This window comes from Nycticebus coucang, chromosome 1, assembly GCF_027406575.1.
Source record: "Nycticebus coucang isolate mNycCou1 chromosome 1, mNycCou1.pri, whole genome shotgun sequence".
Taxonomy (NCBI): domain Eukaryota; kingdom Metazoa; phylum Chordata; class Mammalia; order Primates; family Lorisidae; genus Nycticebus; species Nycticebus coucang.
The window spans coordinates 133,417,890-133,445,029 of record NC_069780.1 but is presented as its reverse complement, the minus strand read 5'-3'; the positions used below and the strand labels follow the sequence as shown (position 1 = coordinate 133,445,029).

General features: G+C 37.5%; 1 protein-coding gene across 2 annotated transcripts in view; it reads right to left on the bottom strand.

The window, feature by feature from the left end:
* The window catches only part of CERT1 (ceramide transporter 1), a 144,907-nt gene that overhangs the window by 76,898 nt on the left and 40,869 nt on the right, over window positions 1–27,140 (bottom strand). For both annotated transcript variants that reach the window (XM_053588496.1, XM_053588488.1), the window contains one exon: window positions 5,977–6,093. In XM_053588496.1, the coding sequence (XP_053444471.1) occupies window positions 5,977–6,093 (117 nt within the window). The remainder of the gene's footprint in view (window positions 1–5,976; window positions 6,094–27,140) is intronic.

The window sequence follows — 27,140 nt, the reverse complement described above, 5'->3', positions numbered from 1 at the left end:
CTGTGTTGTTATAAAGGAAATACCTGGGGCTGGGTAATTTATAAAGAGGTTGATTTGGCTCACAGTTCTGCAGACTGTATGAGAAGCACTATGCCAGCGTCTGCTTCTGGTGAGGGCTTTTAGGAGTTTCCCATCAAGGTGGAAGGTGAAGGGACAGCAGGCATGTCACACAGAGAAAGAGACAGAGGAGGTGCCAAGCTTTTTTAGACAACCGGCTCTCCTGTGAACTAACAGCGTGAAAACTCACTCATTCCTATGGAGAAGGCACCAAGCCATACAAGAGGAATCCAGCCTCATACCCAAACACCTCCAACTAGGGCCTGCCTCTAACACTTGAAATCAAATTTCAACAATTGGGAGGGGCCAAACATCCAGCTGGAAAAAGAATACAGACTCCTACTGTATTTATGTCAGTAATCATTCTAACACCAACCATGAAGATTAAAGGGAAGAAAGGAGGCTTCAAATATCACAGATTTCTCCTGTAAAATGTTTTACAGTACTGTAAATTATTTTAACTGAAAAATTTACATGCCCAATGCTTTGAGATTCCTAGAAAGTTTATTAGAATATGCCTAAGGAGTTACAGCCTTAAATAAACACTATAGATATGAAGAACCTATCAAAAATATGAGAATATCATGATTCAAGAAGTTCATTATTTAATTCAACAAAATACACTTCAGATAAATACATACCTGTAGGGACAGCAAGGCTTGCTGGAATAAAGCTCTGGTTCTCAAGTCAGATCTACATCTGAATGCTGGTGCTTTTCAGTGCTGGTGAAGTCAGATCTAGGTCTGAATGCTGATGTCCAGTGTCAAACTAGATGTTTGACACTGATCTCTCTGTGACTTAATTTCCCAATAGGTAGAATTAGGATTAAAATGCTCATCTCATATGTATATGAGGATAAAATGAGATAAAGTACATAAAGTGTTTATCAGCATATCTGGCATAAATTAATCCTCAAAAATGAGCATTCAAGGAAAAAATGCAAAGCTATCATCACTATCATCACCATTACCTAACGGAACGCCTGTGGTTTGTGTGTATGTGTGAGAATGACAGAGAAAGCACATATATGCATGTGCAAAATCTATCAATATACAGAATTTATTATAATGAGCAGAACCCTCTAAGCTTTTCTTTTAGATACTGAAAATTTCTAAAACCTGTCAGAGAAGCCTACAAAAACCCAGCAGCAAGGAAAGGTAATAAAGTCCCATCCAACAACATCGGAACAGAAAAAACAGGTTTATTGTTCAAGTATCCAGTCCAGCCATCCTAAGGTATACTGAGGAAATAACCATGATTTGAACTAAATGAGCTGGAATAATGGCAGCTCAGGCCAACTGTAAAGTACAACACTCTTTTTTTTGAGACAGAGCCTCAAGCTGTCACCCTGGGTAGAGTGCCCTGGCGTCACAGCTCACAGCAACCTCCAACTCCTGGGCTCAGGCAATTCTCTTGCCTCAGCCTCCCAAGTAGCTGGGACTACAGGCACCCGCCACAACGCCCAGCTATTTTTTGGTTGCAGCCGTCATTGTTGTTTGGCGGGCCCAGGCTGGATTTGAACCCGCTAGCTCAGGTATATGTGGCTGGCGCCTTAGCCGCTTGAGCTACAGGCACCAAGCTAAGTACAACACTCTTGTTTTACCATGATTGGGTTATTTTTTGCTTACTTGTTTTTTGTTTGGGGGAGAGGGAGTGGTAACTCATACTGTATACTGTCATCTTTCCTCCTTTAAGTAACTTACCATGGTAACACTGCTAGTATATAGTAGTATAGTAGTGGTAGGTATCAATCCATATCTACCAGCCTCCACAATACCGTATTGATAACACTAACCAAAAACAAAAATACTACCTTTTTTAGTAACTCATGGGCAGGAAAAGGAATTCATATTAATTTTGTATATGTATTGTTATAGAACAGATGATACACACTAATTTGTAGAAGGTGAGCTTATGGGAATTTCTTTCAAACAATCAGAATTTGACAATGGTAACTGACCAATAAAAACAAAACACAAAACAAGCAAAAACTAACAGAAAACAAAATCCTAAGAAACCACAAACTAAAGATAGCACAGCCTCAGGAAAGTTACTTCATTTTAATCTAAACCTCAGTTTCCTCATCCGTAATACTGTACAATACTTAACCTCATTTCTCAGAATAGAAAGGAGAAAATCAAGTGCATAAAGCACCTAGTACAGTAAGTACTACTTGGTGATTCTCACAGTAAATGGTAGCTACTATTACCACAATCATGCCTCAACAATTTGATACTAAATTTGAGAATCAAAACAATGCATGCCTGAATAATAAAATTAATCAATTTTAAGTTCTACAGTCAATGCTCCTTAGTGATAATGAAAATTAAGACAGGAAACATCTCACTTTATTCTGGTCTCAGAGTGGGGGTGGGGGATGAAAATTTTGCTGATTATGTTTGGTGACAGCATTTGAAATTTCTCTCATGTTATTTTAATAACGCAATTTATTTTTAGGATTCAGTTTAAATATTCACTGACATGCTATTTAGTTGGCATATAGCACATGTTTTACTTCTGTATATTAAATAATTATTAATAAGAATAACAATTGTTTCTCCTTTTCACATAAACTATCCAATAAACTATCTTTAGAAATAAGAAAGGAAAGGTCTATCCAATATATTTGCCACCCTGCAATTTAATACTTTTTCCAAGAACTTAAAATCATCAAAAATCTGTTATCTCAGCTTAAGTCCCACTGTTGTGAAAGGTTCTATCTATCCATTGTTTAAAAATAAAAAGAAATCAACAATATGAAATAACAATATATGCTTCAAACATTCATCTTCATTCAAGGAAAAAAATACAAAATGGGCACCCTGCAAAGGAATTCTGGTTGGACTTAAGAAACATGAGCAAAATAAAGTATGCTTAACTAAAAACAGAAAAATCTAGCCCTATAATCGAAATCAACTTATTAATGATTAAGCCTTCAAAAGGTCATCTCAGATAGATATATAGAAAGAAATTAATTCTACTTAACAACATCTTTCATCATTAGTGAGAGGACTGGCCCTTATTAAATAACATGAGATAGGCCATTCTCTTAATATGTACATTTATTCATTTATTTATTATTATCATTTTTGGAGACAAGAGTCTTACTCTGTCACCCTGGGTAGAGTGCTGTGGCATCTTCATAGCTCATAGGAAAACTGAGTACCTCAGATTACAGATGCCTGACATGACATCTGGCTACTTTTTCTATTTTTAGTAGAGATGGGGTCTTGCTCTTACTCAGGCTGATATCAAACTCTGAGCTCAAGCAATTCACCCACCTCAGCCTCCCAGAGTGCTAGAATTACAGGGGTGAGCCTCTCCCGGCCCAATATGTACATTTAGCTGAAGGGACAATTGGTCTTAATAGCAAAATAATACAAAAACACTCATAGATTTTTGGTAAAGGCTAAAATTAATCACATGAGCACTATGCTCTAGCTTACAGGCACCCTGTAGAGCTGTTTTCATAACATCTGAAATAAGCCCAAAAGACAAACAGAAAGCATACATTTTTTTCTTTTTATGACATCGCTAGACCTATTGACTAAAACCACCTTTTAGAATGTGTTTTGTAGCCTCAAAGAATTCTTGAGGAGTCCATGGATGAACAGTATGTTATAAACTCCAGGCCTCAGTTTCCTGCCTAAAACATTATCTCAGGGGCAAGATCACATTCCCAGTCATAAGCCTGACTACATTTCAGAAATAACCAAGTCTCCAGGAACAGAGAAAGACGGAAAAGACAGACAACTTGACATCTTACAGCTGCCTCCTTTCTTAACTGACAACAATCACTACTTTTTTTGTTGTTGTTGTTGTTCTCTTTGTCCCCATAAAAATAGCAAACTTCTTGGCCAGCTCCTCCCTTCTCTTTCCTTGAGATGACCCGCCACTGTCTTTGCTCTTTCTTTTCTCCCTCTCTCTCTTTCCCCACTCTATTGTATTCTCGTACTCTCTCTCCCTCTAAGACAGCAGTTCTCAACCTGTGGGCTGTGACCCACAGGAACTGTATTAAAGGGTTGTGGCATTAGGAAGGTTGAGAACCACCGTTCTAAGAGGATACAATAAACTTTATGCTTTTGTATCTTAATCTTTGTCTGGAAAAATTTCCCTCAAGACCCATGTGCCCTGGCTCTCCACCCTAACATTAGCTACTTTCACCGAATATAGAACTCTTATTGAATTTAGTTACAATTACAAAGCCACTATGACATAAAAGAGAAATAATAGCAGTTACTCTTGTAAGTAACTTTACACATAATATTTCATTTATTACTTACAATTTTGAGTAAAACTGCCACCATTCCCGGCGGAGAAAAAACACTAAGAGGTTAAATTAGCAAGCCCAAGGTCATACATGTAATACATGGCAGAGGCTATGGTGTTTAAACTCAGATTGCCCTGGCACCAAAGTATTTCAATTCTGGAATACTACTTATGTTTCTTTTAAATAACAGAACAATAATAGAATTTGTTTTCCATATTTAGATTCTTTTCAGAAGTAATACTACCAAGACAACTAAGACTCAGAAAACATTTTAAATATTTAGCACTTAAGTTTAAACATATATTATTAAGGCTAAAACAGAGAGGAAAAGAAAGACATTACAATCAGTTTTCTTTAGGCTGGGAAAAACTCACAATAAATAAAACCAAGAAAGAAAAGCTAACACCTGATTGATATTAAGAAGAATGCACTTATAGAATCCCAGACCTGACTGTTTTTCTTTCTTTCTTTTTTTGTTTTTGGTATTTCAACTATAAATTTGTAAAACACAAATGAACAAGTATAGACAATTATGTGAACAAGCAGAAAGTTCTCTCAAGTCACATTCAAGAATGGTATGGTGAATTTACAACTTTCCTTGTTTCAGTGGTTCTCAACCTATGGGTCGCAACCCAGAGGAACTGTATTAAAGGGCCACAGCCTTAGGAAGGTTGAGAACCACTGCCTTATTCTTTCTTTTATCATGGTATTAATTAAATTAGCTAACAATGTAGATTTATCAATATCATATATATTTTTTCTTTCTTTTTTTTTAAGGGGGAGGACAGTCTCACTCTGTCACCCTGGAGTTGAGTGCTGTGGCATCATCAAAGCTCACAGCAACTTCAAACTCTTGGGCTCAAGTGATATTCCTACCTCAGCTTCCCAGGTAGCTAGAACTATAGGCACTTGCCCAACGCCCAGCTACTTTTTTATTTTTAGTAGAGATGGGGGTCTCACTCTTGGTCAGGCTAGTCTTGAACTCCTGACCTCAACCAATCCACCTGCCCTGGCCTCCCAGAGTGCTAGGATTATCGACGTGAGCCACCATGTCTGACTGATATCATGTATATCTTTAGTTTACTTACCACATGTTAATAGTAGAAGTTGAACTAGCTTTAAATTATAGGAATGTGACTTAAACATTATATCAGCAAAATTTTCTGTAGGTTTATCATTAGACACCTTCACATTTACAAAAATTAAATGATTTAAAATGTTTGCAATAAGAATTTACCCAAATGGTTATAGAACACTACAAAGATTGACATTGAATCTTTAAACACTAGGGTTTTACAATCCAATGTTATTTCAAAAACCCTTTTATCTAGATCAAAAGAAAGATGTTCATTAGAAAGCAAATCCTAAATGTGAAAATCAAGATAAATGTTATAAAAAGGGTATTTTTTATAACAATGAAAAATATTTATCAAAGCAAATATTTATCAAAAATATTTACCATAGCAAACTCCCTGAATGCAACTCAAATAATAAAAATAAAATTCAAAAGTTTATATACATATTACTTCAATCTTTACTACTCGAATAATGTTCAATTTTTCAGTAGTACCTGTTACATGTCAAAGTTCTTTTAATGGTCTGGTGTCTTACTTAGTCCCCCATGGATGGGTAAACATTAGAAATCTTACCTTGTGCTGTTCGATGGCATCTATCCACTGCTGTCTGTGATCTGGATCCTGTGCACGAAGATACCAAACACTATCATTTACACTAATATCAAATCGACATTCATCAAAATCATGAGGCTGTGGAGAAAAAGTAGAAAATCAAAAGAAAAGCTAATTATAGTCTTAGAAGTATTATTCGCCACAAGCAAAACATCTACTCAAATAACTTGTTTGAAGATGTCTCAGATAAGAGAGAATATAGGCATAGTTACGAAAACCCAAATTTCATTCACTACTCCTACAAATGAGTTGACACATAAACCAAAATACAAACCTAACATTTTGTATCAAACACTTTGAGTTAGCTTAACTAGTGAGAATGCCACTGAATGCGTAATTTTTTTTACTTTATTTAATTAAATCGTAAATGTATACATTACTGCATTTATGGGGTACAATGTGCTGATTTTATATACAGTTTGAAATGCTTACATCAAACTGGTTAATAAAGCCTTCCCCTCACTTACTTGTGTTAAGACATTTTTTTAAAAGGCAAAAAAAGTTTTAGGGAAGATATTTACTACTTTTTCCTTACTCAAAAGTAAATAACGATTATGAGTAGTTTCGTTGCATTAAATTTGATAAAATATTCTTAATAAAATAGTACTAACATTTCCTTCATATCTAAAATTAACTTCTAGGCTTTTTTATGTCTTTGACAGTTACAGTTAGGAAGCTTCAAATGAAAAGCAAAAATAAAATGAATTATCACATAATGCCTATGTGAAATACCTACAGAAACTCTGCACGAAGGTGTAAACATCTAGTGAATATGTCAACTTTTGCTTTAGTACTTTTTTTTTTGCAGTTTTTGGTTGGGGCCGGGGCTGGGTTTGAATCTGCCACCTCTGGCATATGTGGCCAGCACCCTACTTCTTTGAGCCACAGGTGCCACTCTGATTTAGTACTTTTAATTCTTCATAATACATAAATGTTTCATAGCCTTCTTTTCCCTCTAATAAATGAATTCAAATATGGCAAGATCATATCACATTTACCATCTCTTCTTCCAGATAGGAGGAGTCTATCAATTTCCACTCTGTGAACTCTCTTAGCCTTGGAGGAGAAAGAATCTTCTCTAGTCAATGTAACAATAAAACGTGCTGAACAGAATCTACATCTTGTATTTATTTACTGTTTGTTCTCTTATTCCTTTAAAAACATCAATCTTTGATCTCTTCACCAATTTATTTAGCAAAAGCAACATAAAGTATAATAAACTCACAATGTTCTTTAGCCTATGAAACAATTTCTCTTTTAAGATTAAAACAAGAAATCATGGTTCTGACTAGCTAAAGGATACAAAAGTTAAACATTTCCTGAATCACTATGTACTGGGTTATCACAGGACTACAGAGGGAGGTAGAACATGCTGCAAAGAAGCAAAAGGGAAAAATAAGATAATGCACATCTGCTTCAGTAATTATGAATATAGAAAAACATAAAAGACAACATTTAACATTCATAAAGAAAATACATACATTATATAGATAAATTTACTTGAATACAAAATATTCAGAAAGCTGAAGAATAATGTCTACTCATTATCGACAACAGCTTTTTGGATGAAACGAAACATATATACTATCTGTAGAACTAAGCAAACAAAATAAAATAGATGATCAGTAGCCGTATGGTTTTTAAGACTTTTATTTCATGATCATTCTATTAATATTATTTCTAGCCAATCTTCCTGAAAATGATTTATATTTTGTATTATATTCAATTTCCTCACTAAAGCTCCAGGAAAATAAAAGGAAGTAACACATACAGTTCATAATTTTCGATTTTTTCCACCAAATACTTTTCTATGCACATACGGAGTCATTTCTACCATCGAAATATATAGTCCACATAAAAGAGAGAAACACCAGTTGTCAAGTGATATATTATTTAAACGAGTTTTTCTGTGCTTCTTTAAATTTTGGAATTGAGGCAAGCCCCTCACTGGTCTCAACCTACTCTTGGCTGCCAGGTAATCATTAGAAAGAAACAAACCTGGGATTAAGGCTGAAGTTAGATGTAAATTAGATTTAAAAAATTTTGAGAGGTGGTAGATATAAGACATGACCTAAGAGGAAAAAAGACAAAAAGTTAAGAAGAGTTAAGGCAACAGGTGATGAAAAGCAACCTAACAAAGGTAAGAACAAAGAAACAAAGTTGAAAAGTACACCAGAACCAGCAATAAAAAGCAAGCTAGACTAAAAAAGCCATGGGCATGATAAATACACTTGAGAAAAACACAAAATGACAGAAATGCAATAGAAAACAAAGGAGGTAAAGCAAATACGTTAATTGGTATTTTCAAAGATGGGAATGCAACAAATTCAACAGAAAACCGTATCATGTCCAGGAAAAACAGACACAGAAAGATCAACACAAATACATATCTGTAAAGTTTTATAATTTCAAGAATAAAGGAAATGCTATAGAATAATATCTCTCAAGCTTTTTGCACTATAAGAACCCACTCCCAGAAGTGAAATATTAAAGAATAAGATTTTGTCTGGCAGAATTTTGGGGGGCTGTGAAACACTGTACTACCTAAGATTTCACTCCTCAAGAATCAAGTGTCACTGCTACTAAAAATGCATGGTATAGAATAAAGACATCTATACAAAGAGTGGGATTCATACTTGGTCACCTCAACATTTATTTATATTCACTGTGTATCAAAATAACTGTATTGGAACAAAAGTGACATACATATGAGGTTGGACAATGAAGTTCGTGGAGCTCATCCTAGAAAAGTGCTATGTATCTCATAAACCATTTCCTTCGGGAAGCTATGAGCCAGCTATGTGCTGATACCAGCACCTAGTCCACCTTCAAAGCAATTTTGGAACTCTTTTTCTGAAGTGGCCTCCAGAGCTGTCACTGTATGAGGTCTGACAATTATGTTCATGAACACATCCTAGAAGAAGTGCTTTAAAGGGTAGACTAGGCTCTGGCATTGGTCCATAGTTTCCCACGGAGAATACTTCAAAGGTGAGGTAGTGATATTTAGCAATGAGGTATGTAACCCCTTGCAAACTTAAGTGTCTGACTTTGTACTTAAACTTTAAAGAAATGTCAAAAGTAGCTGAACCATTTATGTAAATAACTGCCAAAAAGTATAATAGAACTTCGGTTGGGTGGCCATCCAAGGGACTGTAACAAATTAGTCACATATGGAAGGGGTCAACATAACAAACTAGGCCTACTGTACTTACTATGTACATGTACTTTAATTTAGCATAGTTTTTTTTTTTAATTTTCTTTATACATGAACATGTGTTCATTTGGTTTCCACTTTCTGCCTTCACAAAATTAAAGAGGCTTAAATTTTAATAACAATAACAATGTTTAATATAAGGAGTAGAAACAAAAACCACGAAAAGAACAAATGAAGAGGCAGCGCCTGTGGCTCAGTCGGTAGGGCGCCGGCCCCATATGCCGAGGGTGGTGGGTTCAAACCCGGCCCTGGCTAAACTGCAATCAAAAAATAGCTGGGCGTTGTGGCAGGCGCCTGTGATCCCAGCTGCTCGGGAGGCTGAGGCAAGAGAATCGCTTAAGCCCAGGAGTTGGAGGTTGCTGTGAGCTGTGTGAGGCCACGGCACTCTACCGAGGGCCATAAAGTGAGACTCTGTCTCTACAAAAAAAAAAAAAAAGAACGAATGAAGATAAATACAATCGGAAAAGAAGTCAGATAATTGCTGTGATGAAATATTGACCAATAATAGTAATTATTATAATAATGCAAAAAAAAAAGTAACATTCACATTGTCAGATAAAAGTATGTCTACCATAGAATGTTTTGGCTCTGACGTTCAGTATGGAGTCATCAGTTAACTTCTTTTTTTTCCCAAAGTCTCAAAAAATAGAAAATATTTTTATTTTTTTTTTTTTATTTTTTTTTTTTTTCTTTTTTTTTTTTTTATTGTTGGGGATTCATTGAGGGTACAATAAGCCAGTTACACTGATTGCAATTGTTAGGTAAAGTCCCTCTTGCAATCATGTCTTGCCCCCATAAAGTGTGACACACACTAAGGCCCCACCCCCCCTCCCTCCATCCCTCTTTCTGCACCCCCCCATAACCTTCATTGTCATTAATTGTCCTCATATCAAGATTGAGTACATAGGATTCATGCTTCTCCATTCTTGTGATGCTTTACTAAGAATAATGTCTTCCACTTCCATCCAGGTTAATACGAAGGATGTAAAGTCTCCATTTTTTTTAATGGCTGAATAGTATTCCATGGTATACATATACCACAGCTTGTTAATCCATTCCTGGGTTGGTGGGCATTTAGGCTGTTTCCACATTTTGGCGATTGTAAATTGAGCTGCAATAAACAGTCTAGTACAAGTGTCCTTATGATGAAAGGATTTTTTTCCTTCTGGGTAGATGCCCAGTAATGGGATTGCAGGATCGAATGGGAGGTCTAGGTTGAGTGCTTTGAGGTTTCTCCATACTTCCTTCCAGAAAGGTTGTACTAGTTTGCAGTCCCACCAGCAGTGTAAAAGTGTTCCCTTCTCTCCACATCCACGCCAGCATCTGCAGTTTTGAGATTTTGTGATGTGGGCCATTCTCTCTGGGGTTAGATGGTATCTCAGGGATGTTTTGATTTGCATTTCTCTAATATATAGAGATGATGAACATTTTTTCATGTGTTTGTTAGCCATTCGTCTGTCGTCTTTAGAGAAAGTTCTATTCATGTCTCTTGCCCATTGATATAAGGGATTGTTGGCTTTTTTCATGTGGATTAATTTGAGTTCTCTATAGATCCTGGTTATCAAGCTTTTGTCTGATTGAAAATATGCAAATATCCTTTCCCATTGTGTGGGTTGTCTCTTTGCTTTGGTTATCGTCACCTTAGCTGTACAGAAGCTTTTCAGTTTAATGAAGTCCCATTTGTTTATTTTTGTTGTTGTTGCAATTGCCATGGCAGTCTTCTTCATGAAGTCTTCCCCCAGGCCAATATCTTCCAGTGTTTTTCCTATGCTTTCTTTGAGGATTTTTATTGTTTCGTGCCTTAAATTTAAGTCCTTTATCCATCTTGAATCAATTTTTGTGAGTGGGGAAAGGTGTGGGTCCAGTTTCAGTCTTTTACACGCAGACATCCAGTTCTCCCAACACCATTTATTGAATAGGGAGTCTTTCCCCCAAGGTAAGTTCTTGTTTGGTTTATCGAAGATTAGGTGGTTGTAAGATGTTAGTTTCATTTCTTGGTGTTCAATTTGATTCCAAGTGTCTATGTCTCTGTTTTTGTGCCAGTACCATGCTGTCTTGAGCACTATGGCTTTGTAGTACAGACTAAAATCTGGTATGCTGATGCCCCCAGCTTTATTTTTGTTACTAAGAACTGCCTTAGCTATACGGGGTTTTTTCCGGTTCCATACAAAACGCAGAATCATTTTTTCCAAATCTTGAAAGTACGATGTAGGTACTTTGATAGGAATGGCATTGAATAGGTAGATTGCTTTGGGAAGTATAGACATTTTAACAATGTTGATTCTTCCAAGCCATGAGCATGGTATGTTCTTCCATTTGTTAATATCCTCTGCTATTTCCTTTCTGAGGAGTTCATAGTTTTCTTTATAGAGGTCCTTCACCTCCTTCGTTAGGTATATTCCTAGGTATTTCATTTTCTTTGAAACTATGGTGAAGGGAGTTGTGTCCTTAATTAGCTTCTCCTCTTGACTGTTATTGGTGTATACAAAGGCTACTGACTTGTGGACATTGATTTTATATCCTGAAACATTACTGTATTTTTTGATGACTTCTAGGAGTCTTGTGGTTGAGTCTTTGGGGTTCTCTAAGTATAAGATCATGTCGTCAGCAAAGAGGGAGAGTTTGACCTCCTCTGCTCCCATTTGGATTCCCTTTATTTCCTTGTCTTGCCTAATTGTATTGGCTAGAACTTCCAGCACTATGTTGAATAGTAAAGGTGACAGAGGACAACCTTGTCTGGTTCCAGTTCTAAGAGGAAAAGCTTTCAGTTTTACTCCATTCAGTAAAATATTGGCTGTGGGCTTGTCATAGATAGCTTCAATCAGTTTTAGAAATGTGCCACCTATGCCTATACTCTTCAGTGTTCTAATTAGAAAAGGATGCTGGATTTTATCAAATGCTTTTTCTGCATCTATTGAGAGGATCATGTGATCTTTATTTTTGCCTCTGTTAATATGGTGGATAACGTTTATGGACTTGCGTATGTTGAACCAGCCTTGCATCCCTGGGATGAAGCCTGCTTGATCATGATGAATGACTTTTTTGATGATAAGCTGTAATCTATTGGCTAGGATTTTGTTGAGAATTTTTCCATCTATATTCATGAGTGAGATTGGTCTGAAATTCTCCTTTTTGTTTGGGTCTTTTCCTGGTTTTGGTATCAGGGTGATGTTTGCTTCATAGAATGTGTTGGGGAAGATTCCTTCTTCCTCAATTTTTTGGAATAATTTCTGCAGTACAGGAATAAGCTCTTCCTTGAAGGTTTGATAGAATTCTGGAGTGAAGCCATCTGGACCAGGGCATTTTTTAGTTGGAAGCTTTTTTATTGTTTCTTTGATCTCAGTGCTTGAAATTGGTCTGTTCAGGAGGTCTATTTCTTCCTGGCCAAGTCTAGGGAGAGGGTGTGATTCCAAATATTGATCCATTTCCTTCACATTGTCAAATTTCTGGGCATACAGTTTCTGGTAGTATTCAGAGATGATCTCTTGTATCTCTGTGGGATCAGTTGTTATTTCCCCTTTATCGTTTCTGATTGAGGTTACTAGAGATTTTACTTTTCTATTTCTAGTTAGTCTGGCCAATGGTTTATCTATTTTATTTATTTTTTCAAAAAACCAACTCCTTGTTTCATTAATTTTCTGAATGATTCTTTTGTTTTCAATTTCATTGATCTCTGATTTGATTTTGGAGATTTCTTTTCTTCTACTGAGTTTAGGCTTAGATTGTTCTTCTTTTTCCAATTCCATAAGGTCTCTTGTGAGATTGTTGATGTGCTCTCTGTCTGTTTTTCGAATGTAGGCATCTAAAGCGATGAATTTTCCTCTCAAAACTGCTTTTGCAGTATCCCACAGGTTTTGGTAGCTTGTGTCTTCATTGTTGTTATGCTTAAGGAAGTTAGTGATTTCCTGTTTGATTTCTTCCTGCACCCATCTGTTATTCAACAGAAGATTGTTTAATTTCCATGCCTTTGGATAGGGTCGAGCATTTTTGTTAGAGTTGAGTTCCACCTTTAGTGCCTTATGGTCTGAAAAGATACAAGGTAAAATTTCAATTCTTTTGATTCTGTTGATATTTGTTTTGTGTCCCAGGATATGATCAATTTTGGAGAATGTTCCATGGGGTGATGAGAAGAATGTATATTCTTTATCTTTGGGGTGGAGTGTTCTATATGCGTCTATCAAGCATAATTGTTCTAGGGTCTCATTTAAATCTCTTATATCTTTGTTTAATTTCTGTTTAGAGGATCTGTCCAGCTCTGTAAGAGGTGTGTTAAAGTCCCCTGTTATGATGGTATTATCAGATATCATATTGCTCAGACTGAGTAAGGTCTGTTTCAAGAATCTGGGAGCATTTAAATTTGGTGCATAGATATTTAGAATTGAAATGTCTTCTTGTTGTAGTTTTCCCTTGACCAATATAAAGTGACCATCTTTGTCTTTTTTGACTTTAGTTGCTTTAAATCCACATGTATCTGAAAATAAGATTGCAACTCCTCTTTTCTTCTGAATTCCATTTGCCTGAAAAATTGTCTTCCAACCCTTGACTCGGAGCTTTAATTTGTCTTTTGAAGCCAGGTGTGTTTCTTGCAGACAGCAAATGGATGGCTTGTGTTTTTTAATCCAGTCAGCCAATCTATGTCTCTTCAGTGGGGAATTCAAGCCATTAACATTTATGGAGATAATTGATAAGTGTGGTAGTATTCTATTCGTCTTATTTGGTGAGAGTCCATTGCTTAGTTTTATCTTTTGCATCAGTGTGGAGGTTAGGTTCTGTCCTTTGATTTCTGAGTTCTTACTTTGCTGCTGATCCATTGTGGTGGTCAGTGTGCAGAACAGGTTGAAGTATTCCCTGTAGAGCTGGTCTTGTTGTGGTGAATTTCCTCAATGTTTGTATATCCGTAAATGATTTGATTTCTCCATCAATTTTGAAGCTTAGCTTAGCAGGGTACAGAATTCTGGGCTGAAAATTGTTCTGTTTAAGTAGATTAAAGGTAGATGACCATTGTCTTCTTGCTTGGAAAGTTTCATTAGAGAAGTCTGAGGTCACTCTGATGGATTTGCCCCTGTAGGTCAACTGGCGCTTACTCCTGGCAGCTTGCAGAATCTTTTCTTTTGTCTTGACTTTGGACAGGTTCATCACAATGTGTCTTGGAGAAGCTCGGTTAGAGTTGAGGCGACCTGGGGTCCGATATCCCTCTGAAAGCAGTGTGTCAGAATCTTTGGTGATGTTTGGGAAATTTTCTTTTATAATATTCTCTAGTATGGCTTCCATTCCTCTGGGGCATTCTTCTTCCCCTTCTGGAATTCCTATAACTCGTATGTTGGAACGTTTCATAAAGTCCCATAATTCTGACAGTGAACGTTCTGCTTTCTCTCTCTTCTTTTCTGCCTCTTTTACTATCTGAGTTATCTCAAAAACTTTGTCTTCTACCTCTGAAATTCTTTCTTCTGCATGGTCTAACCTGTTGCTGATACTTTCCATTGCATCTTTAAGTTCCCTGATTGACTGTTTCATTTCCTTCAGCTCTGCTATATCCTTTTTATATTCTTCATATCGTTCATCTCTGATTTGATTCTGTTTTTGGATTTCCTTTTGGTTATTTTCCACTTTATTAGCAGTTTCCTTCATTGTTTCCATCATTTCTTTCATTGTTTTCAACATGTGTATTCTAAATTCCCTTTCTGTCATTCCTAACATTTCTGTATAGGTGGAATCCTCTGCAGTAGCTACCTCATGGTCCCTTGGCGGGGTTGTTCTGGACTGGTTCTTCATGTTGCCTGGAGTTTTCTGCTGATTCTTCCTCATGAGTGATTTCTTTTATCTGTTTCCTTGCCCTAATTTTCCTTTCACTTCCTCTTGCTCTTTAAGTTCTTGTGCCTGTGGACTAAGGGTTACAGGACCAGAAAGGTGAGAAGGTTGAAGAGCAAAAAAGGGATGAAAGAAAGGAGGACCGAGTGATAAGAAAAAAAAGAAAGATAGAGAAAGGAGAGGGGGTAGGGATAAGGAATATTGACAAAAAGAAGAGAGGCACAGAAAGAGGGAGACAGGGCAATATAGGTGTACAGTAGGGTACTTTGACACAACCTTAAAAAACCCCACCTTCTGGGGGTTGGGTGCCCAGTTGGGTGGTTCCCTTGAGGTCAGCAGCTCTTTGCTAACCTGGTCAGACACAGTACCCCACCTCCACCAAGTAGAGAGGAAAGACAAAAATGCTATAACTCAAACCAAAACAAGCAAACAGAAAACTTTATGGCGATAAAATTGGGTGAAAAACCAAGTGATAGCGGTAGAAACACTAGCAAAAATGAAGTTGTAGTTATTAAAAAAGGCAGCAATGGGAAATTATAATTAAACTAGAAAAATTGAGAAAGAAAAAGGGATCTGTATGGAAAAGATTGAAATTAAGAAACAAAAGAACATCAACAACGTCAAAATAAACAAACAAAAAAACCCAACCAAACAAAAAAAAAAAAAAAAAAGAAAAAAAAATACACAACCAAAAACAAAGCAGTTTGTATATGTTGATGAATATTGTCTGGGCAACACGTGGTCTTTTGGGGTATGGGATGTTAGTCACAGTTCCGATACGACTGGAGGCTGCCGATTTCTCAAACCCCAGCAGGTAGACACCCTAAATCTCTCTTCAGCCCACTTAAAAGGCACTTTGAACTTGTAAACTTGCTGAGCAGAAGCTTTCCCAGCTTTCTCGCTGGAATCGCTGCTGAAGTGGCTATCCACTTACTCAGTGTGCCAAAACTGGTCTCACTCTGCCCCTGAGGGTTAGGGCTGCAAGGCGGCTCAGACCCCACCCTTAGGCTACTTGGTTGCTGGGTTACCAGCTCCCACCCGTTTCTAGCTCTGTGACCCTGAGGGCGGAGCTTGCCGGGGCAGATCGCTGACAATGGATCCGTGTGACCCACCGCCAAACACTATTAGCTCCGTCTGGCTCAGCGGCTCAGACTGGGGCCCTAGACAACGGCCAAAGTTCTCCGCACTCCCACTCAGGCCTTCCCCAAGGCAGTTCAACTCAGTGCCAAGTCCAAGGACATCAAAAGAGTTCACAGGTAAGGCCTTTCTGGTTTGCAGTCTCGCTGCTACTGAACTTACAGTTGTGGGCGGGTTTAGACGGGTTGAACACACGCGACCACTTGCCGGTTTTCCACTGTTTTAGTCCTCCTCTTGGGGTCCAGAAGTCTCTCGCTGACTCCCTGTATCCTCATAGGAGTGATGATAGGCAGTTCCCACCAGCCAGAGATGCCTGGAGTCCTATCTCCCCAGACTCACGGTGCCCAGATGCAAGGAAGCTGTTACTCGGCTGCCATCTTGCTCCGCCCCCCGAAAATATTTTTATTTTTATAAATAAAAATAGAAGATAATTTCACAAAGCAATCATGCCAAATCTTATAGACAATAAAAAAAAACTTCAAAATCATTCTACTTCATCTGCATATACCTGATATTAAAATTGAAAAAAATATATATTATAAAGGGAAATTACAAACATACTTCACTTATAATGAGGATGCAATATCCTAAACAACATATTAACAAGTTGAATTAAAAATTATTGTTCAAATAATGTACTTTGATCAAAATTAAATCCAATTTATGTGAGAATTAGTCACTATTTTCTTCTTTTTTTTCCTTTCCCTCACCGCTCCCTCCACCTCTCTCTGTCTGCTCTCCTCTTCCCCCTACCATGTCATTAATTGTCATATCAAAGTTGAATACATTGGATTCATGCTTCTCTATTTCTGTGATGCTTCACTAAGAATAATGTGTTCCACCTCCATCCAGGTAAATACAAATGCTGCAAAATCTCCATTATTTTTAATGGCTGAATAGTATTCCACAGCATACATATACCACAGTTTGCCAATCCATTTCTGGGTTGAGGGGCATTTAGGCTGTTTTCACATTTTAGCAATTGTAAATTGAGCTGCAATAAAGAGTCTAGTACAAGTGTCTTTATAATAAAAGATTTTCTTTTTCCTTCTGGATAGATGCCCAGTAATGGGACTGCAGGATCAAATGGGAGGTCTAGCTTGAGTGCTTTGAGGTTTCTCCATACTTTCTTCCCTATTAGTTTGCAGTCACACCAACAGTATAAAAGTGTTCCTTTCTTTCCACATCCACGCCAGCATTCACAGTTTTGAGATTTTGTGATATGGGCCATTCTCTCTGGGTTAGGTGATATCTCTGGGTGGTTTTAATTTGCATTTCTCTAACAATTAGGAATGCAGAGCATTTTTTCATATGTTTGCTGGCCATTCGTCTGTCTTCTTTAGAGAAGATTCTGTTCATCTCTCTTTCCCATCGATGTATAGGATTGTTGGCTTTTTTCATGTGGATTAATGTATTTTCTCTATAGATCCTAGTTATTAAGCTCTTGTCTGATTCAAAATATGTACATATCCTTTCCCATTGGATAGGGTGTCTACTTGCTTTGGTTGTTGTCTCCTTAGCTGTACAGAAGCTTTTCCATTTAATTAAATCCCATTTGTTTCTTTTTGTTGTTGCAATTGCCATGGCAGTCTTCTTCATAAAGTCTTTCTCCAAGTCGGTATCTTCCAGTGTCTTTCCTATGCTTTCTTTTAGGGTTTTTATCATTTCATGCCTTAAATTTAAGTCCTTTATCCATCTTGAATCAATTTTTGTGAGTGGAGAAAGGTGTGGGTCCAGTTTCAGATTTTTACATGTGGATATCCAGTTTTCCTAGGTCCATTTATTGAATAGGGAGTTTTTCCCCCAGTGTACGTTCTTATTTGGTTTATTGAAGATTAGGTGCTTATAAGTTGTTGGTTTCATTTCCTGGTTTTCTATTCGATTCCAAATGTCTATGTCTCTATTTTTGTGCCAGTACCATGCTGTCTTGACCACTATGGCCTGTAGAACAGCCTAAAATCTGGTATGGTGATGCCTTGGGCTGTTTTTAATACTAAGAACTGCCTTAGCCATATGGGTTTTTTCTAGTTCCATACAAAACGCAGAATCATTTTTTCCAAATCTTGAAAATAGGATGTTGGTATTTTAATAGGGATGGCGTTCAATCGGTAGATTGCTCTGGGATGTATAGACATTTTAACAATGTTGATTCTTCCCATCCATGAGCATGGTATGTTCTTCCATTTGTTAATATCCTGTGCTATCTCCTTTCTTAGGGTTTCATAATTTTCTTTATAGAGGTCCTTCACCTCTTGTGTTAGGTATATTCCTAGGTATTTCATTTTCTTTGGGGCTATGGTGAAGGGAGTTGTGTCCTTAATTAGTCTCTCATCTTTGCTGTTATTGGCGTATAGAAAGGCAACTGACTTGTGGACATTGATTTTATATCCCGAGACATTACTGTATTTTTTGATGACTTCCAAGAGTCGTGTGGTTGAGTCTTTGGGGTTCTCTAAGTATAAGATCATGTCGTCAGCAAAGAGAGAAGAGTTTGACCTCCTCTGCTCCCATTTGGATGCCCTTTATTACCTTGTCATGCCTAATTGTATTGGCTAGAACTTCCAGCACTATGTTGAATAGTAATGGTGACAGAGGACAACTTTGTCTGGTTCCAGTTCTAAGTGGAAAAGCTTCAGTTTAACTCCATTCAGTAAATTAGCTGCGGGTTTGTTATAGATAGCTTCGATCAGATTAAGAAATGTGCCACCTATGCCTAAACTCCTCGGTGTCCTAATTAGAAAAGGATGCTAGATTTTATCAAATGCTTTTTCTGCATCTATTGAGACGATCATATAGGCTTTGTTTTTGCTTCTGTTGATATGGTGAATAACATTTATAGATTTATGTATATTAAACCAGCCTTGCATACCTGGGATGAAACCTACTTGATCATGATGTATGACTTTTTTGATAATAAGCTGTAATCTATAGGCTAAGATTTTGTTGAGAATTTTTGCATCTATATTCATTAGTGAAATTGGTCTAAGCAGATATGCACAACTTTTATATACATAATCATACATACAATATTATACAAAATCAACATATTTATTGTTTTCTCATGGCTTAATCATTCTTTCTGAAAAATGACTCAATCTTGGTGTGTATCTTATTCTTATTACAAATTTAAGTGAAGAAAGCACTCTCAACGCTGGCTAAACCACTCAGCACACTTGGGCATTTTTCTGCAGCCAATAACACCAACTGCATTACCAGATGTCTGACATCCTCTTCTTTTGGAGTCTCTGCAATTTCTGTATCATCCACTTCATCAGCTGCTTCATGCACATGTATGCTGATCTGTACTTCGGTCAATATCCCTCGGAATATTGCTATGGGTCAGGTTCACTACAAGTTGTGACCTCATTATCCACTGCAACAAAACCTTCAAAATCTACTCCTTTGAATTCTGCAATGGGAGATGGACTGGTGGAACACTTCTCTACTATTTCTGGCTTTATTCCAAGCAGAACTGATCCAGAGGACAGCAGTGAGAGTGTTAACTGATGCAGCAGATGATGGTGCTTCCACAGGTGGACCATAGGTTTGTGTTTTAGTAATGACCCACTACAGGAGCCAGGCTTGGTAGTGCCTTTTAAATGTTTTGGTGATATCTTGATAAAGAGGTTGAATTTCTGAGGTCACGTTTGGAGGCAGAAATTTCAGTATCACATTTGTGAAACAATTCATTTGTGGGTGGTCAGGACAGTTGTCTACTGTTAGTAGAACCAACTGTTTCTTCATTTCTTGGTCAATACCCCTCATCCATTCCTCAAATAGGGCACCAGTCATCCATGTGAATTTGTTTGATCTCCAAGTGAAGGAGAGGTCTTTCAGGCTTCAGTTCTTGAATGCACGTGGTTTTGCAGATTTACTGATCACCAAGGGCTTTAGTTTCTTTTCAGATGAGTTAGTGCTAAGCAGAACCATGAAACATTTTTGGAAAAGTCTTCTACTCTTACATCTGTCAGCCTTCATCATGAGGCTCCTGTCAGGAATCACCTTGAAAAAGAATCCGTATTCATCAGCATTAAAGACATCATCATCTTCGAAGCCTCTGGTAAAGTCAGGGAGCTTCCACAACTTTTATTGGAACTTCACTGGATTTACCATTTAAGACCTTCTGGGAGATCTCATGTTGCAATTGAAATTTTTCCAATCACGTGATGCTTGGAAATCCGCCACATTGAATCTCTGCAAATTTTTTAGCAACTTCTTGAATCATTGGCCCAGAGATCAGGGTATTAACTGCCCTCTTTTGTTTGAACCAGCTTAATGTGGCTTCTATGACTTCATTTAGGGAAGTTTTCCCTTTTTTAGGTATCCACTTTCCTTACCTTCTCTCTCCAAGTACTCTATTTACATTTCTGCATGTTGCTAACTGTGTCTTCCTAACACCGAAATATTCTCTCTCTAGCTGCTGCCTTCCGGAAAATGTAGAAGACCAACCTTCCTTCATATTTCAATTAAATGTACAATTTTTTAGCAACTGTAAAAATCTCCCACAGCATGTGATAAACAACAGGACCTTAGGCCTAATCAAACACATGGTAATAATAACACACGAAAGAGGGCGTTGCCTGTGGCTCAAAAGTGTAGGGCGCCGGCCCCATTTGCTGGAGGTGGTGGGTTCAAACCCAGCCCTGGCCAGAAACTGCAAAAACAAACAAACAAACAAACAAAAACAAAAAAAAATAAAAAATGAAAGAAGAATTTATTCTTAAGATAAAAATAATACAACTAGGGTGGAAAAGCCCATGTCTTCTACCCCTTGGTGGAGAGTATACTCAATTGGTCAAGTTACAGAGGGTAAATTAATACTGTGTGTCACTACCCTAGAGGTCAAAATACAACTTACAAAGGTGGTCAATATTCAGAGATTAGTCTTCCACTAAGTACATGTAGTGCATGTCCAGCCTATAATAATTACGTGAAGTTAAGAAGGTGGTCAACTACAGAGATTCTACTGTAGCTGTACTATGTTACAGTGTCACCAGCAGTGTATAAAAGACCAGTTACTACCCATCCTTGTTTGCATTTACTTCTGGACTGTTTACTCTGTTCAACTAACCTAAACATCTATTCTTACTCCTACACCATCATCTTAATTATTGCTGCTTAATAGTATTCAGTCTTGATAAAGATCTATGAACTTACAGATCCCTAAAGTTCTATTAAAAATAAAAAATATCTGTTGTTAAGAATAAATAATTTCTTTTCACATATAGTCAAAATTTTGATTATTTTCTCTGTCATATCCATCTGTCCTCTCATTCTGTGAATGTTTTTATTTCAGAGATCACTCTTTTCAGTTTTAAAATTCCCATTTTTTAAACTATTTTTGTTTTCTCTGCTGAAATTGACTATTTTTTTATTCACTATAACCATATTTTCTTTTACATCATTGAAAGTAACTGTAGTAGTTACTTTAAAATCCTTTCTGGACAAGTCTTCACATCTTGTTCACCTTGAGTTTGACATTTATTCAGGTCTTTCCCCTTCAGAATGTGATACAAAATCCTGGCTTTTTACATGTTAAGTAATTTGGGGTTGATGCTAGGCATTGTGATTGTTAGGTTGTGAACTGGATTGTTATAATACTCTGAAAAATACTGTTTCTGTTTTAGCTGGCAATTCATTTGCTTAGACTCAAATCATCAATGCTATCATGTGAAAGACTTCTTACAATCCAGCCTACTCAACAGTTGCCCTTAAGTCAGGTAAAGACTTGGGCTAAGAGTTTGAAGTTCCCCTTTTCTGGCTCTTAATTTCTGGTTTATCTCTCCACCATCTAGGTTCCTATTCTTGGTTCTGTACAACTGAAAAGATGGCAGGTTTTCTTTAAGGAATTTTAGTTCCCCCACGTCTCTGCCACAGTGGACAGTGACTCAGATCACATTTCAGACTGCTTTCAGTCTGTCATGCATCTGTGGTTCAAAAGTTAACCAGAGAATTGTGTTCATATGATTTTGAGTTTCTCTTCTCTGGCTCTCTCCTTTTTGAGTTCTCACCTCATTTTCCAGCAGCCCTGGTTGTACCAGGTAACTTTCCTAAATTCTGCTAATCAGAAAAATAGTTGGCTAGTTTTTCTGTCGAAGTTACAGACATCTAGAGCCACCACCAAAATGGAAATTTGACGCTTATTCTACCCTAATAGCAGGATATCTGAAAAATTTCAAATATCTGGCCAAAGACATGTAAAGGTCAAAAACTTATAATTACCTAAGTCTAGCATCTAACTCCTTTTCATAAATAAACACTAAGTATTAAAATTTCTTTGTCCAACAAGAAAATACTTAAATAAATCCTATTAAGTTCAAACAACATCAATCAATCAGCACTCTAAATTCTAAGCAATAGAAAATGCTAACTTAAGAAAAAAAGAAATTTGGGCGGCGCCTGTGGCTCAAGGAGTAGGGCGCCGGTCCCATATGCCGGAGGTGGTGGGTTCAAACCCAGCCCCAGCCAAAAAAAAAACACACACACACACAAAACAAAACAAAACAAAACAAACAAACAAAAAAAAAAAAAAGAAAAGAAAAAAAGAAATTTATTTAGAAGTTATCAGGCAGCTCACATTATCAAGAAATATAGAGAATTGAGAATAGAAAATGAAAATAAGCCAGGGGAGACTAGGTTACAAAATCCCTGCTGAGATTGCACCACAGCTACCATTTGTATAGACAGGGCTGCTTCTACTTCTGGTAGAAGCCATGGTTGGCACTGTTGCTAATAGAAACTAGATGCTGCTGGTGCAAACACTATCAGAAGGAAAACTTCCTATCTCTTCTTCTCTGGATGGTCCTGTTCCAGAATCAAAGTAAGCCTGGAGAGGGAAACAAAAGGGTATAGGAATGGAAAAGGACAGTATAACACAAGTCTAATTGGACAAGCCTAATTCACATGTCTATAAGCTAACTAAGAGGAACTGACGAGTTGGGAGATGGTGAGAAGGGAGAGGAAATTGAGTATTTTTGATCACAAGCATGCTACTTGTTAACCTATTATCTCTCCTAAATCAACCCTCCTATACAGTTTTTGTGCTACTGGGACCAGGACGCTGCAATCCTATATGTCTCCTTTATCACTCTCCTTTGTTAGGTTCTGCTAATATTGGGGACTAGATGGAGATTCAAAGCCGGGAAGAAGACAGAACTTGTGCTTTAATGTTTGCATACTCTTTCCATCAGCATCTGCTCAGCAAAAGTTCTTAGCCTGCCAAAGGCAGTGAGTTCTACTGTTTAGCCTCTTTTAAAACTCCCTGAACCAGCTTCATCGAGCTACCCTAGAGATATCAGTACCAGCTATGGAAAGGGACTCCACAACATTCTCTTTCCAGATTACTAAAATATTAGTAACAGTTACACTGGGTATAACATCTATTCTGGATGTAAGACATAGTTGCACAAAGCATCTCCTCTAAGCTTCTGAGATAACAACAGAAGAATAGAGCCGCTCTCCACAAGAGTCTCATTTCCAAAAAGACCCCTTCTTAGTTCTAGAAGTACTCATTAGTCAGGCAGCCCTTTCAACTCAGAGATTTAAGCCTCATTCTAGGAGGCTCTTGAGGTAATGGTATAAGAACCAGTGGATAGCACCTTTTCTTTAGTGTTGTCAGTCCCAACTCTATAGGGCTCTGCTTTCAGACTTCCAGGATCTGATACTCCAACTTCTTCTCTTTGTTCCTCTACGCCGAGAAATAGAAGTTTTATCTCTGTTCATTGCTCAGTATTTTCTTTTATCCTTTCACTTCTGCCTTGACTGTTTAATAATTTCCTATATTAAATAATAATTTTTTGCTCAAATACCTAATGTGGTTTCTAGATCTCTGACTGATAAAATAATCAGTCAAAAATGCCAAATATTGACTTTATAATAGATTATACAATCTTTTTTTTAAAACAAAGAAGTTATAAAATATCTGTACAATGTGACCGTAATCATGCTGTTGTTTCAACAGCACTTTGGTTTGTATATGTGATTAAAGTCTACCTACCCCACTACAGACTATAAGTCCAAGAGAACAGAGACACTGTTTTCTATGCTAAGAATAATACAGATGGTAAGTCCAAGAGAATAGAGACACTATTTTCTTTCTTTCTTTTCTTTTTTTTTTTTGTAGAGACAGAGTCTCACTGTTCCGTCCTCAGGTAGAGTGCCATGACGTCACACAGCTCACAGCAACCTCTAACTCTTGGGCTTCTGCGATTCTCCTGCCTCAGCCTCCCGAGCAGCTGGGACTACAGGCGCCCGCCACAACGCCTGGCTATTTTTTTGTTGCAGTTTGGCCGGGGCTGGGTTTGAACCCGCCACCCTCAGCATATGGGGCCGGCGCCCTACTCGCTGAGCCACAGGCGCCACCCGAGACACTATTTTCTATATAAACTATAATCTAAGTGCTAGCAAAGTAACTGACATACCAAAATATTTATTTACTGAATGTTGAGAATAAAATTCAGAAAACTAATGTCCACATGAAAACATTTGTATAAATGTACATAGCAGCTTTATTTGTAATAGTCCCATATTGGAAACAATCAAACGTCCTTCAACTGGTAAATGTGTAAATCCATGTAGTATACAGACTGAATACTAGTTAGCAATAAGAAAAAACAAATCATTGATATACTCAATAACCTGGTAAATCTCAAGAAAATTAAGTATAAATAAGCCAGTGCCAAAAGGCTTCGTATTAATGATTCCATTGCTATAAAATTCTCAAGATAATAAAATTATAGATTTGGAGAACAGATTAGTGGTTTCCCGTGGTTAGAGATCGAATACCAGGCTTGAAGGGAAAAGCAGTGATTGTAAACAAGTAACATGAGTTACCTGAGCTACCTCTAAGGTGATGAAACTTCTGTAATTTGATCACGATGGTGTTTTAAGAGTCTAAGTGATAAAACTCCATAAAACTATACACACATACAAATACATATAAAAAAGGTAATGTGAATTAAGGTTTATGAGTTATACCAATGTTAATTTCCTGGTTTTGATATTTTACCGCAGCTCTGTAAGGTCAAACCATAGATGGAAACTAGATGAAGATACATAGAACCCCCATATTCTTTTTTGCATAATTATTTCAAAATTTTAAGTGAAATTTAAGTGCAAAATTTAAAAATTCAATAAAAGTAAAATGTGGTTGTTTCTTAGTGTTGAAATTAAAAGTGGTTTTCTCCATTTGACTTTTCTATATTTTCTAAGTGTTTGATAACGGACAGAGAGGACAGAGCAATAAAGTGAAATAGGACTCTCCAATCATTATCCTCCTGTAGAAATATTAATTTGAAAAACTACCCAGGTAAGTAAATATTTTCAAAACACCTAAGAAAACCAAGTGAAAGATCACAGTACCTGCTTATAGCATGATAATAAGAAAAGATGCATTGGCTAGGTGCCTGTGGCTCAAGCAGCTATGGCGTCAGCCACATACACCTGAGCTGGCTAATTCGTATCCAGCCTGGGCCGCCAAACAACAATGATGGCTGCAACCAAAAAAGTAGCCAGGTGTTGTGGCAGGCGCCTGTAGTCCCAGCTACTTGGGAGACAGAGGCAGGAGAATAGCTTGAGCCCAGGAGTTGGAGGTTGCTGTGAGCTGTGATGCCACGTACTCTACCCAGGGCAACAGCTTGAGGTTCTATCTCCAAAAAAAAAAAAAGAAAAGATGCATTGAAGAGGGTAGGAAAAATAGTTTTCCTTACATAGTCATGCCACCCCTGACTAACCCCAATGCAGCACAGTGTGGAGTGAGATACCATCTACTTGAAGGAAAAAAAGAGAGGGAAGTAAGTGCTGGATCTTTCCTTAATCCCCAACACCAGGACTGCCATAGTAAAATCTAGCATTGTGAAGATTCCCATTGTCCCTGAATCCACCTTGTACCAACAGATTAAGTCTCTGCGTTACCTCAGTCCTAGGTGGAAATGTGTAGCCTCTGCAAAATGGACCCAATCTCTGGTTTGTACCAATGCTGGCATACAACAACAGCCTGGTGTTTTGGTCAAAGCTCAGCAACAGGCCATCGTAACCATGGGCTTCAGATGCAACCAGTGCTGTGCCAGTCCTTACGGCCAGAGAATTCCAGCCTGTTGCTGTGCTAAATGCAGTGCCCTTGGGAGCAGGGTACAATGACTGTGATAGTCAAAGGCTTAGGCATCACAGCAGATGACCTGCCCAGAATCTGCACACAAGCTTACTGTTGAAAAAGGTTCCTAGAAAAGCCAGAATTCAAAAACAAAAGTAAATACTTACTTCTTCAATAAACAGACATAGATATTTAACCATGATGATCAAGATCAGGGAAAGATGGCATCACCTAATGGACAAAACAGAGTGCCAGTGACTGACCCCTAAGGAGATGGACTCCTAACAAAACCTTCAAAGTTGCTTTTTAAAGGAAACTCAGGGGACTTCAAGAAAATACACAGAAACATTGAACAAAACAAGAAAAAGTGTAAGTAACTGGAATGAGAAATTAAACAAAGACACTGAAATAATGATAATAATAAAGAGAAAATCAATAGAAACCAGGTAATCTGATCTTTTGCTTGGTTTTCCTAGCTGTTTTGAAGGTATTTTCTTATGGGGCAGTTGCTCAAACCGATAGAGCTGAAAAACACAATGAAAAGAAATAAAAAATGCAACCAAGAGTATCAGTAACAGAACAGACCAAACAGAAGAAGGAATCTGTGACACTGAAGGTAGGTTATCTGAAAATATATGGTCAGGAGAAAAAAAAAAGAATTAAAAGGAAGGCTGGGCACAGTGGCTCACACCTGTAATCCTAGTACTAGGATTACAGGGCAGGTGTAATCCTAATGCTAATGTAATCCTAATCCTAATCCTTATGGGAGGCTGAGGCAGGTGGATTGCCTGAGCTCAGGGGTTCAAGACCAGCCTAAAGAAGAGTGAGACCCTGTCTCTACAAATAGCTGGTCATTGTAGTGGGCACCTATAGTCC